Source organism: Mobula hypostoma, chromosome X2 (assembly GCF_963921235.1).
Source record: "Mobula hypostoma chromosome X2, sMobHyp1.1, whole genome shotgun sequence".
NCBI classification, from domain to species: Eukaryota; Metazoa; Chordata; class Chondrichthyes; order Myliobatiformes; family Myliobatidae; genus Mobula; species Mobula hypostoma.
Genome location: NC_086129.1, coordinates 43,869,242 through 43,881,910, shown reverse-complemented (window position 1 = coordinate 43,881,910; position 12,669 = coordinate 43,869,242). Strand labels below are relative to the sequence as shown.

The 12,669-nt window shown below is 41.4% G+C and overlaps 1 protein-coding gene across 3 annotated transcripts in view; it reads right to left on the bottom strand.

Annotated features, from left to right (window-relative positions):
- Window positions 1-12,669, bottom strand: part of LOC134341004 (D(2) dopamine receptor A-like) — a 113,891-nt gene that overhangs the window by 15,174 nt on the left and 86,048 nt on the right. For all 3 annotated transcript variants that reach the window (XM_063038690.1, XM_063038692.1, XM_063038691.1), the window contains exon 4: window positions 9,255-9,391. In XM_063038690.1, coding sequence (XP_062894760.1) covers window positions 9,255-9,391 — 137 coding nt within the window. The remainder of the gene's footprint in view (window positions 1-9,254; window positions 9,392-12,669) is intronic.

Here is a 12,669-nt window from a genome sequence, read left to right as displayed (position 1 = left end):
AATTGTACAGAGCAAGCTCCCATAAAATAATTATTAGTGAACAAGTAATTGATTTTGTTTTTCTTGAGGGGTGAATATTGACCAGGGCACCAGGCCCGTTCTTCCTGGAAACAAAAACATGTCTTATGAGGATAGGTTGAGCAAGCTTGGGCTTTTCTCAGCAGAGAAAAGGAGGATGAAAAGTGACTTGATAGATCGTAAGACATATGTAAGAGCAGAATTAAGCTATTCAGCCCATCGTGTCTGTTCAACCGTTCCATTATGGCTAATTTATTATGCCTCTCGCCGCCATTCACCGGCCTACTCTGTCACCTTTGACACCTTTACTAATCAAGAATCTATCAATTTCTGCTTTAAATATACTAAATGACTTGGCCTCCACAGCTGTCTGTGATAATGAATTCCATTGATTCACTACCCTCTGGCTAAAGAAATTTCTTCTCATCTCTGTACTGTGCTATAATGCTCTAGGCTCTATGTTTTATGATCTAAAACCAATTCACCTTTGCGGTAATGCACCATTGAGCTGGATGCCAACCGCCGTAAAACAAGACACAGACACAAACACAATTCACCTTCCACGTTCACCTAAGAGGACACTCATGAACATTTATATCAACTCAGGTTTAAGATGTGGACAAACATACAATATTTGTGACAGAGTAATTGCTCAGATACCTATTCCAGGCTAAATTTACATTAAGGTCTGTCCGGTGGGACACTTGATCCTATAAATGACACTGAGGCCCAAATGCAACCATTGAGCCACAACTTACGCAGAGTGCTGATTGGAAATAGCTTCATACTACTATGTAGCATGGTTAATTGATGCATCTTATGTCACTGGACTGGACCTCAGTGTCTATTCATAAAAGAAACAGCATAGAGGGAGGTTAGTGGAACTGTGCCAGCCCTGGAAGAGCTACTTAAGCGGATGCCACTCGTCTGCATCGAAGTCTGACTCACAGCTTTACAGTTTAAGACCACAAAACAATAAGATATAGGAGCAGAATTAGGCTGTTCATCCCTTTGAGTTTGCTCCACGATTCCATCATGGCAGATTTATTATCCTTCTCAAACCCATTTTTGTGCCATTTCCCCAAAATCTTTATTTAATGCCCTGATTAATCAAGAACATATCAATCTCCACCTTAAGTGCACCCAATGACCTGGCCTGCCCATCTATCAGTGGCAATGAATTCAACAGATTCACCACCCTCTGGGTAAAGAATTTTTTTGTCATCTCTGTTCTAAATGGATGTCCTTCTATTCTGAGGCTGTGCCTTCTGGTCCTAAACTACACCCCCCCCCCCCACTATAGGAAACATCCACTCTATCTAGGCTTTTCAGTATTGGATAGGTTTCAATGACATCCCTCATCATTCTTCTAAACTCCAGCAAGTACAGGCCCAGGGCCATTGAATGTTTCTCATATGTTAACCCTTTCATTCCTTAGATCATTCTCATGAACCTCCTCTGGATCTTCTCCAGTGCCAGCACAGCCTTTCTTAGATAAGGGACCAAATTTGCTCTCAATACTCCTAGTGCAGTCTGACCAATGCCTTATAAAGCCTTAACATTACATTCTTGCTTTTGTATTCTAAACCTCTTGAAATGAATGCTAACATTGCATTTGCCTTCCTTACTACCAATTCAATATGCAAGTTATCCTGTGCAAGGACTCCCAAGTCCCTTGGCACCTCTGATTTTTGAATTACTGTCCCATTTAGAAAATAGTCCATGGCTTTATTCCTTCTACCAAAGTGAATGATCATACACTTCAACTGCCACTTCTTTTTGCATATTCTCCCAACCTAAATCCTTCTGCAGACACCCTGCTTCCTCAACACTACCCACACCTTCTCCTATCTTCATATCATTCGCAAACTTGGCCACAAAGCCATCAATTCCTTCATCCAAATCATGTACTGTGAAAAGAAGCAGTCCCAACACCGACTGCTGCAGCACACCGCTAGTCACTGGCAGCCAACCAGAATAGGCCCTCTTTATTCCCGCTCTCTGCCTCCTGCCAGTCAGCCAATCTTTTATTCATGCTAGTATCTTTTCTGTAATACTATGGGCTCTTATCTTGTTCTGCAGTCACATGTGTGGCACCTTGTCAAAGGCTTTCTGAAAATCCAAGTAAACAGCATCTACTGATTCTCCTTTGTCTATCCTGCCTGTTTTTTCCTCAAAGAATCCCAACAGATATGTCAGGCAAATTACCCCTTAAGGAAACCATGCTGACATTGGCCTATTTTGTCATGTGCCTCCAAGTACCCCAAAACCTCATCCTTAATAAGAGACTCCAACATCTTTCCAACCACTAAGATCAGGCTAAATGGTATATAATTCCCTTCATTTTACCTTCCTCCCTCTCATCTTAAAGAACGGAGTGACATTTGCAATTTTCCAGTCCTCTGGAACCATTCCAGAATCTAGTGATTCTTGAAAGATCATTACCAATGCCTCCATAATCTCTTCAGCCACCTCTTTCAGAAGCCTGGAGTGTACACCATCTGGTCTAGACGACTTATTTACCTTCAGTCTTTTCAGCTTCCCATCACCTTCTCCTTAGTAATAGCAATGACGCTCACTTCTGCTCTCTGGCACTCTGCTAGTCTCTCCCACAGTGAAGACTGATGCAAGATACTTATTAAGTTCCTCCGCCATTTCCTTGTCCCCCGTTACTACCTCTCCAGCATCATTTTCCAGCAGTCGGATATATATCCTTGTCTCTCTTTTACCTTTTATACATAGTATCTGAAAAAACTTTTGGTATCCTCTTTTGTATTATTGGCTAGATTACTTTTAAACTTCATTGTTTCTCTCTTTATGGCTCATTTAGTTGCCTTCTGTTGGCTTTTAAAATCTTTCCACTAATGTTTGCTATATCATATGCCCTCTTTTTTGCTTTTATGCTGTCTTTCATTTCCCTTGTCAGCCATAGTTGCCTCATCTTCCCTTTAGGATACTTCTTCATCTTTGGGATGTATCTTTCCTGCGCCTTCTGAATTGCCCCTGGAAACTCTAGCCATTGCTGTCTTACTTTCATTCCTGTTCATGTCCCCTTTCAATCAACTTTAGCTAGTTCCTCTCTCAATTCTTTGTAATTCCCTTTACTCCACTGTAATACTGATGCAACCAATTTTACTGTTTCCTTCTCAAAATGCAGGGTGAACTCTATCATATTATGATCACTGTCTCCTAAGAGTTCCTTGGTCTTGAGCTCGTTAAACAAATCTGGGTCATTGCATAACACCCAATCCAGAATTGCTGCTCCCCTCGTGGGTTCAAACACAAGCTGCTCTAAAAAGCCATCTTGTAGGCATTTTACAAATTCCCTCTCTTTGGATCCAGCACCCACCTGATTTTCCCAATTTACCTGCATATTGAAATCCCCAATGACTATTGCAGCATTGCCCTTTTTAACATGCCTTTTCTATCTCTCATTTTAATTTGTCGCCCAGATCCCAGCTACTGTTTGGAGGCCTGTATATAACTGCCATCAGGGTCTTTTTACCCTTAACTTGACCCACAAGGGTTCTATATCTTCTGACCCTATGTCACCTCTTTCCAAGGATCCAATTTCATTTTTTTACCAACAAAGCCACCCCACCCTCTCTGCCTATCTGTCTGTTCTTTTGATACAATGTGTACCCTTGGATATTAAGCTCCCAACTATGATCTTCTATCAGCCATGACTCAGCAATACACCCATCATACCTGTCTATATCTAACTGCACAACATTATTGACCTTATTCTATATACTGTGTGCATTCAAATATAACACATTCAGTCCTGTAATTTAGCACCCTTTTCAAATCTAGCCCCTGTTATACTGATCCCATTGACTACAATTTTGACTTATCATCTGCCTGTCCTTCCTCAGTCTCATTACACACTACATTTAGTTGTATACCAACTGCCCCATCCTCAGCCCTATCACTATGGCTCCCATCCCCCTGTCAAACTAGTTTAAATTCTCCCCAACAGTTCTAACAAACCTGTCCACAAGGATATTGGTCCCTCTCAGGGTCAGGTGTAACCCATCCCTTTTGTACAGGTCATAGCTTTCCCAGAAGAGATCCCAATGATACAGAAAACTGAAACCTTCCCCCTTGCACTAATTCTTCAGTCAGGCGTTCATCTGCCAGATTATCCTATTCTTACCTTCACTGGCACAGGCGGCAATCCAGAGATTCCAACCTGGAGGTCCTGCTTTTCAGCTTTCTACCTAACTCCCTATATTCTCTCTTCAGGACCTCCTCTCTTTTCCTACCTCTGCCATTGATACCATTGCTTTCAGCTGTCTACTCTCCTCCTTTAGAATGGTGTGGAGCCGATCTGAGACTTCCCTGACCCTGGCACCTGGGAGGCAACATACTATCCGGGTGTCTCTATCACCTGGATAGTAGTGTTGAGGACATGGCAAAGGATATGAATCAGACAATGGAGATCATAATGGTGATCCTGTACTTGGAACTGTACTGGGTATTAGAGATTTATGGGACCAACTATTCATCATGAATGGAGCAAGTGAAAACTTCGGAATAAATACTGATTTATTGGGACCATATGTCTTTCTCTACTGATTTTTAAAACAAAACTTCATCTACCATTTACTATATTGCCTATCTGCCACAACTTTTGTCCAGTTTTGGTCGCCTCACTATTGGAAGGATGTGGAAGCATTGGAAAGGGTACAGAGGAGATTTACCAGGATGCTGCCTGGTTTAGAGAGTATGCATTATGATCAGAGATTAAGGGAGCTAGGGCTTTACTCTTTGGAGAGAAGGAGGATGAGAGGAGACATGATAGACGTGTACAAGATATTAAGAGGAATAGATAGAGTGGATAGCCAGCACCTCTTCCCCAGGGCACCACTGCTCAATACAAGAGGACATGGCTTTAAGGTAAGGGGTGGGAAGTTCAAGGGGGATATTAGAGGAAGGTTTTTTACTCAGAGAGTGGTTGGTGCGTGGAATGCACTGCCTGAGTCAGTGGTGGAGGCAGATACACTCGTGAAGTTTAATAGACTACTAGACAGGTATATGGAGGAATTTAAGGTGGGGGGTTATATGGGAGGCAGGGTTTGAGGGTCGGCACAACATTGTGGGCCAAAGGGCCTGTACTGTGCTGTACTATTCTATGTTCTATGTAAAATTGGAAAATTTGATATTTGATATTGTCTCTGGTATGCTGTGACATGCCCAGTTGGAAGATGAGGAGTTTATCCTAAAGCTTACATTAGGCCTCTGAATGGGAGTGCGTTGGAGAATTAAAAAGGCAGACAACAGGAAGCTCAAGGTCATCCTTGAACGCAGGTGCCCTGCAACATGGACAGATCAGTTTCTCCAATATAGTGGATATTATTCCATATTGTGAATGCCAAATGCAAAGCCTAATTAATGGGGTACCTATAAACATCTGGGTTTCCCTGCAGAAGTAAATACCAGTCAATTTCATGGGAAAACATAAGATTGGTACTCATGATAGAGCCTAACGTAGGGGAAGGCAGGTTTCAATAGCAGAAGTAGGTTGAATGCAGCTGCCTGATAAAATAACAACATCCAATAAGTAGGGGCCATTAAGAGTGAGGTAGTAAGAGTCCCAGTAAGGGTAAGACACAAACATGGTAAGTTTATGGAATTTTGGTCAATAAAGGGTATGAATGTTTGTCTCATCATCTTGTACATTTCTAATAAGTCACCTCACATCCTCCTTCACTCCAAAGAGAAGAGCCCTAGTTCGTTCAACCTTTCCACTTAAGACATGCTCTCTAATCCATGCAGCATCCTAGTAAATCTCCTCTGAAATTGAAAAGTTAAAATATGTTCCTCCTGTACTGTGAAACTCTTCTGCTTGCCTTGCAAGCAAAGTGGAAGAAAATCAGCACTGTGGTGCTGCAAGTAACATCTCAACTCCAGCAACTGGTTCATACCCAACTTCTGTTCCAATGTGGAATTTGCACACCCATGGGTTTCTTCCTGTTGGTCTGCTTTCCTCCCACACCCTAAAGACATCCTGGTTAGTCATTTAATTGACTGCATTTGCAATTGTTTTTCATATAAACAGAAAAGTAGAACTGGCAGCCTGTCATTGTGATTCCTAACATGAGGAAATCTGCAGATGCTGGAAATTCAAGCAACACACATCAAAGTTGCTGGTGAACACAGCAGGCCAGGCAGCATCTCTAGAAAGAGGTACAGTCGACGTTTTGGGCCGAGACTCTTCGTCAGGACTCCTATCTAGTTTTCTCGGCAAGCAATCAGAGATCCAGGCAAGTGAGAGAGAGTAGGTTCCAGGAAAATAAACATGGAATGAGGTTTGTGCTGTTGCTCTGAGAACTGGTATAGACTCAATGGGTTAGATGGATTCTTCCACCTAGTAAGAAAATCTGAGTTACAAAAGGGCCATTTTACATCACAAAAAGGCTGCTATTTCACCGACCCTGAGAATAATGGCCCATGAGATTTGCTTTCAGTGGTCAATGCCTCCTGAAATTTTTATCTGAATTGCTGATGTTCACTACTCTCAGGGACTTGTAAGTTAACCAGAGATGTGGCCAGACCCACAGGCAGCATGCAAGCAGCAGGGATGAAACCAGCAGTCAAAATATTGAACTTGAACTTAATACATTTAATTACACAGCCCCTTTTAAATTTGCCCATAGGACTCCAGAGGCAACCTGTCCTGGAGTTGGAAGCTTATCTGTGGGAGGGTGGGAAAGGGGCTTATTTTACTGTTGTTATAATTGCCTGTGTTCTGCTGAACGTTGCTATGTGGGGGTGGAATGTGTGGCGCCACTTGCAACCTGCCCCCAGCACATCCTTAGGTTGTGTTTGTTAGCACAAACATCACATTTCACATGTACACGTGATAAATAAATGAACGAAAAAATAGATCAAGACAGGGAACTGTGACTTGGAAGTGTCTGTCCAGCACCTATTGACCTGAGATTGATTTAGTACTCCTCCATCTTAACGTAGTGATTCCAGAATTAAAGTTATGTGAGAACTTGCACCTCCCCAGTTCCTGTGGGAGTTATTTAAATACTACACGGCTACAATGTGTATGTATTGTATCAATTGCATTATATTATGGATATCTTTTGTAGAATATAACCTCAGATCTTCATCTCCTGACACATACCAAGCTCATCCTTGTATCTGGAAGATTCAGGTACCATGAAGCTCTATTGCTCAAGGGTATAAAACAGACAAGCTATGCAATGCTTTGGAAAGTGTTCGAACTCAATTGTTCGGTTCGGAATTAGAAAGACGACTAATTTCAGCGTTCCCCAAGGCAAAAGTGTGACTCAAAGTATGCCTGACTTTATGCATATTTCATTAGATGTTGCCCCTTTGTGGAACATGTTCGCCTTCCTGACCCTAATTATCATGCCAGTTGAAATGTTAGCTTCAATGTGTGAAGAGCATGATTGGAGCTGGGAGAAAAATTGCTGAGTAGCAGACTTTTATTAATTAGGAATGAAAACAGAAAATACTGGAAACTCTAAGCAGGTCAGGAAGCATCTGAAGCAGGAGAAATGGAGTTAACATTTCAGGGAAAAGAAAGGAAAAACATTTCAGATGTTAGCAGAGAAGGTGAGGGGACAGATGGGTAAAGCAAGGGAAATATCTCTGGTGGGATGAGACCAAATAAATTAAAGTTTGGAAGAATTTGGAATTTGTATTAAATTAATACAAAAATAATATAAATTGTGTATAATAATAACATTTAGAAGCATATTATGCTGCTTTGAATTGTGTTATATGTTGCTAATAGCATGGCAGAGGGACATATCCAGCAGGTCTGATTATGCTAAAGGAGAGAGGAAAAAATGAACTAAAGTCATAGATGATTGGAAGCAAGTTACCTAAAATTGCAGACGACACAAAGGTTGGTGGTGTTGTGGATAGTGTAGAGGATTGTCGAAGATTGCAAAGAGACACTGATAGGATGCAGAAGTGGGCTGAGAAGTGGCAGATGGAGTTCAACCCAGAGAAGTGTGAGGTGGTACACTTTGGAAGGACAAACTCCAAGGCAGAGTACAAAGTAACTGGCAGGATACTTGGTAGTGTGGAGGAGCAGAGGGATCTAGGGGTACATGTCCACAGATCCCTGAAAGTTGCCTCACAGGTAGATAGGGTAGTTAAGAAAGCTTATGAGATGTTAACTTCCATAAGTCGAGGGATAGAGTTTAAGAGTCGCGGGGTAATGATGCAGCTCTATAAAACTCTGGTTAGGCCACACTTGGAGTACTGTGTCCAGTTTTGGTCGCCTCACTATAGGAAGGATGTGGAAGCATTGGAAAGGGTACAGAGGAGATTTACCAGGGTGCTGCCTGGTTTAGAGAGTATGCATTATGATCAGAGATTAAGGGAGCTAGGGCTTTACTCTTTGGAGAGAAGGAGGATGAGAGGAGACATGATAGACGTGTACAAGATATTAAGAGGAATAGATAGAGTGGATAGCCAGTGCCTCTTCCGCAGGGCACCACTGCTCAATACAAGAGGACATGGCTTTAAGGTAAGGGGTGGGAAGTTCAAGGGGGATATTAGAGGAAGGTTTTTTACTCAGAGAGTGGTTGGTGCGTGGAATGCACTGCCTGAGTCAGTGGTGGAGGCAGATACACTAGTGAAGTTTAAGGGACTACTAGACAGGTATATGGAGGAATTTAAGGTGGGGGGTTATATGGGAGGCAGGGTTTGAGGGTCGGCACAACATTGTGGGCGGAAGGGCCTGTGCTTTGCTGTACTATTCTGTGTTCTATGTTCTTGGGATATGGACATCGTTCCAAGGTTGATCCTTAATACTCTTCATTACTCACTCTTGGTAAAACAATAGTTGGTAAGATAAACATTTTTTGATGCTGGCAAATTTTAAAACAAATATTATTTCTTGAAGATGAACATCTAATTGTTATCATGGTAGGATTAAATAATGTTTCATAAAAATAAACAAAAGAGACCGCTGGTGCTGATATCTGGAAGCAAAAATCAAACTGCTGGAGGAACTCAATGGGTCAGGCAGTATTTGTAGAGGTAAAGGGTTAGTTAATGATTTGGTTGAGAAAATAAGGGCAACTTATGTATCATCTAAAAGTCCCTCTGATTTTTTCCAGGGTACATGGTTGACATTCATACGGTCACATCAAATTGCATAGCATAATTCCAAACACTGAACGTTCACCTTAAATTGTTACTATCACCATATGAGAAGAAGAAAATATGCATATTATAGCTACCTGTCTCATTCAGTCCAACTAGTAGTGGACAGGATATGGCAAAGGACAAAACCCAGACAATGGAGATCATAATGGTGACCCTTCGCTTGGAGCTATACCGGGTATTATAGAGCATCGGCATGGCAACAGCAGTGTATCTGAAATATAAGACAGGATGTGGAAAAGAAAATGACAAGAGGCAGTAAAGCTTTCCATCCAACTTTGAACTCTATTTTGCTTTGCAGTTTATAATGCTTAAATATTTGTTTGTATAAAATTTGCATTCCAATTGTACGCCAGTTATTGAAGACAAGCAAAAGAAAAACATAAAACTGTTATACGTTGGATATGTAAAATAAAAACAGTAAATTATAAGGATTCTCAGCAGAAACTGGACAGTTTTTGATAAAGGGACACTGACCTGAAAAAGTGATTCTATTTCTTTCTCCGCAGTTGCTGCCTGATCTGCTGAGTATTTCAATCACTTTCTGCTTTTTATTTGTACTGTATATCAATTGGAATAAATTTTCCTTCTCGCTCTTTCAACCATCAGAACAGGTCACCTACCTGTTTTGGAAGTGGTCAGATTTTATCAGAACGGAGAAAGGGTCTGCTTGAGATCATGGCTGAAAGGCTTTCTAGTCAGTTTGGCTTTGAAACCTTTAATATTCTTGGCTGCCTTGAATTTCTCTTATTCACATCCAAGCACAAGCTTTCTGCAGAAGAGTGGTCTAGATTTGCTTTGTATGAAGTAGTACTTCCTGAAATCACCCTGGACACCAAGCTTCTGGTCTAATGTTTGAGTTATCTAACATATCAATACTTCTAATTATCTTAAACACCTTCTTTTGATCTATGGAATTGCATATTCCTGCCACATTCCAAAGATGCACAAGTTAGGCTTAGTAAGTTGTGGTTGTGCTACGTTGGTGCTTGGAGCATGACGACACTTGTGGGCTGCCTCCAGCACAATTGTTGGACTGTGTTGGTCATTGATGCAAACAACACATATAACTGTATTTTTCAATGTTTTGATGTACATGTGACAAATAAAGCTAAACTAACCTTTATCTTTAAGGGACGCCAGTTAATCTCCCAAGTTAGACTCCCGTACTGTTATGCTAACGCAGGAATTTGTGGTAACACATGCAGTTTGCCCCCAACATATCCTTAGGTTGGTGTTAATTGTTAACACTTCAATGTACATGGGATAAATAAATGAATCTGAATCAAATTTTTCCTATTACACTTAACAGCTATGTAATTTCACTTGATCTATGAGATTCCACCATGGACCAGTTCTGCCACATTCCTGCTGTGGTGATGGAAGGGAGCTTTGCCCTATTGACTGTTATAAAGATGCATGTACCAGTCACTAATGATCCCACAGAATGAGAAATTGTATGAGTCTCATAAAGCATTGGTTGAAGTCACTGCTTGTTGAGGTTTCTAAAGTTAAGCATAAACATAGATAGAACTTCTCTAATACAAATGTTCTCCTGATGCAGATTGTGATCATCCTTTCAACTCTCCGGTTTCTGTAACTCTTCATGTTTTGAAATGTGTGGCTGGTGACGGTGTCCGGTTTGGTCCGCTAGCCATTCACTCTGTTTATGTCTATTAGGGAAGCATGTGATCATTGAAGAGAACTAAATGCTCAAAACAAAACACCTGAATATCATTAAAAATAGGTAAAATGAGAAAGGTGATTCTGGACTTTAGGACAGGGCAGATTGACCACTTCTCACTGCACATAAACGGCTCCTGCATAGAGAGAGTTTGGAGCACCAAGTTTTTAGGAATGCACGTAAATGGTGGCCCCTGAACACCACCATGTTAGTCAAGAAAGCAAGGCATCTTCTCCATTTCCTGAGGAGATTGAAGTATATGGGGCTCCCCCTCCCCCTCATTCTAATCAATTTTTTTAGGAGCACCACTGAGTGCATCCTGACCAGCTACATCACTGTCTGGTATGGGAATTGCAAGGTATCTGACCGCAAGACCCAACAAAAGGCTGTTGAGAGGATCATCAGGGTCTCTCTTCCACCCATTATTGATACTTATCAGGAGCGCTAATTATGCAGGGCCCTTAGCATTGTCAATGATCACTCCCAACCATCCCAGAATCTCTTTGCCCGCCCCCCCCCCCACCTTACTATCAGGCAGGAGGTAACATTAGGGCAAGGGCTAACAACAGGAATTCTGCAGATGCTGGAAATTCAAGCAACATACACCAAAGTTGCTGGTGAATGCAGCAGGCCAGGCAGCATCTATAGGAAGAGGTACAGTCAACGTTTCAGGCCGAGACCCTTCGTCAGAACTAACTGAAGGAAGAGTTAGTAAGAGATTTGAAAGTGGGAGTGGGAGTGGGAGTGGGAGGGGGAGGGGGAGATCCAAAATGATAGGAGAAGACAGGAGGGGGAGGGATGGAGCCAAGAGCTGGACAGGTGATTGGCAAAGGGGATATGAGAGGATCATGGGACAGGAGGTCCGGGAAGAAAGACAAGGGCGGGGGGAACCCAGAGGATGGGCAAGGGGTATAGTCAGAGGGACAGAGGGAGGAAAAGGAGAGTGAGAGAAAGAATGTGTGTATAAAAATAAATAACAGATGGGGTACAAGGGGGAGGTGGGGCATTAGCGGAAGTTAGAGCAAGGGCTGTTAGAATTGGAAATAGCTTCTTCCCCTGGGCCTTGAAACTACTGAACTCCCAGCTACCACCCAGGTCTCATCACTTATGAAGTGCCAGTAGTGTTATACTGTTTAACTTGTATCGTAAATTCATCTTGTGTTTAGTGTCAATCATCTGGAATATATTTTATTATTTGTTAATTTATTTATGGTAATATTACTTTGTGTTGTGTCTGAGTTATATGTACTGTTTTGTGCACCTTAGTCAGAAGGAATGTTGTTTTCACTTGGCAGTTGAATGACAATGAACTTGAATTTAAACTTAATGAAGCTCATTACATTCACCATTTGTACAGTTTAAGAATTCTTAAAACTTGGAGATTAATGAAGGATTAATTTGGAGGTTAAAAATTACATAGCTGTTAAATCTAATAGATTAAATGAGAGACACTAGCTGCTGTCTTCACTTTTAAAGATAAAGATTAGACTAGCTTTATTTGCTACATGGAAAAATCAAAACATACAATGATTGATGTAACCCTAACATGGTTCTTCCTCAAAGTTTTAATGCAGCTGAAAACTTACAACCAAGTTTCCTTTCATTGCAAAAAAAAAGCTCCAATTTATTTTGGGTATATTTTCATCAGTCAGCTCAGGGTTATCAGCAGAATGACATTATTTTGGTCTAATTCCCTCTCTTTTAGAAGAATTCACACAATTGAGTGTAAACCATCAGTATCCTTGGTTGCATGTAGTAAGTTTGGCATATAGTAGCTTACGTTTGGTGGATTCTGCTTCTGAAATTCA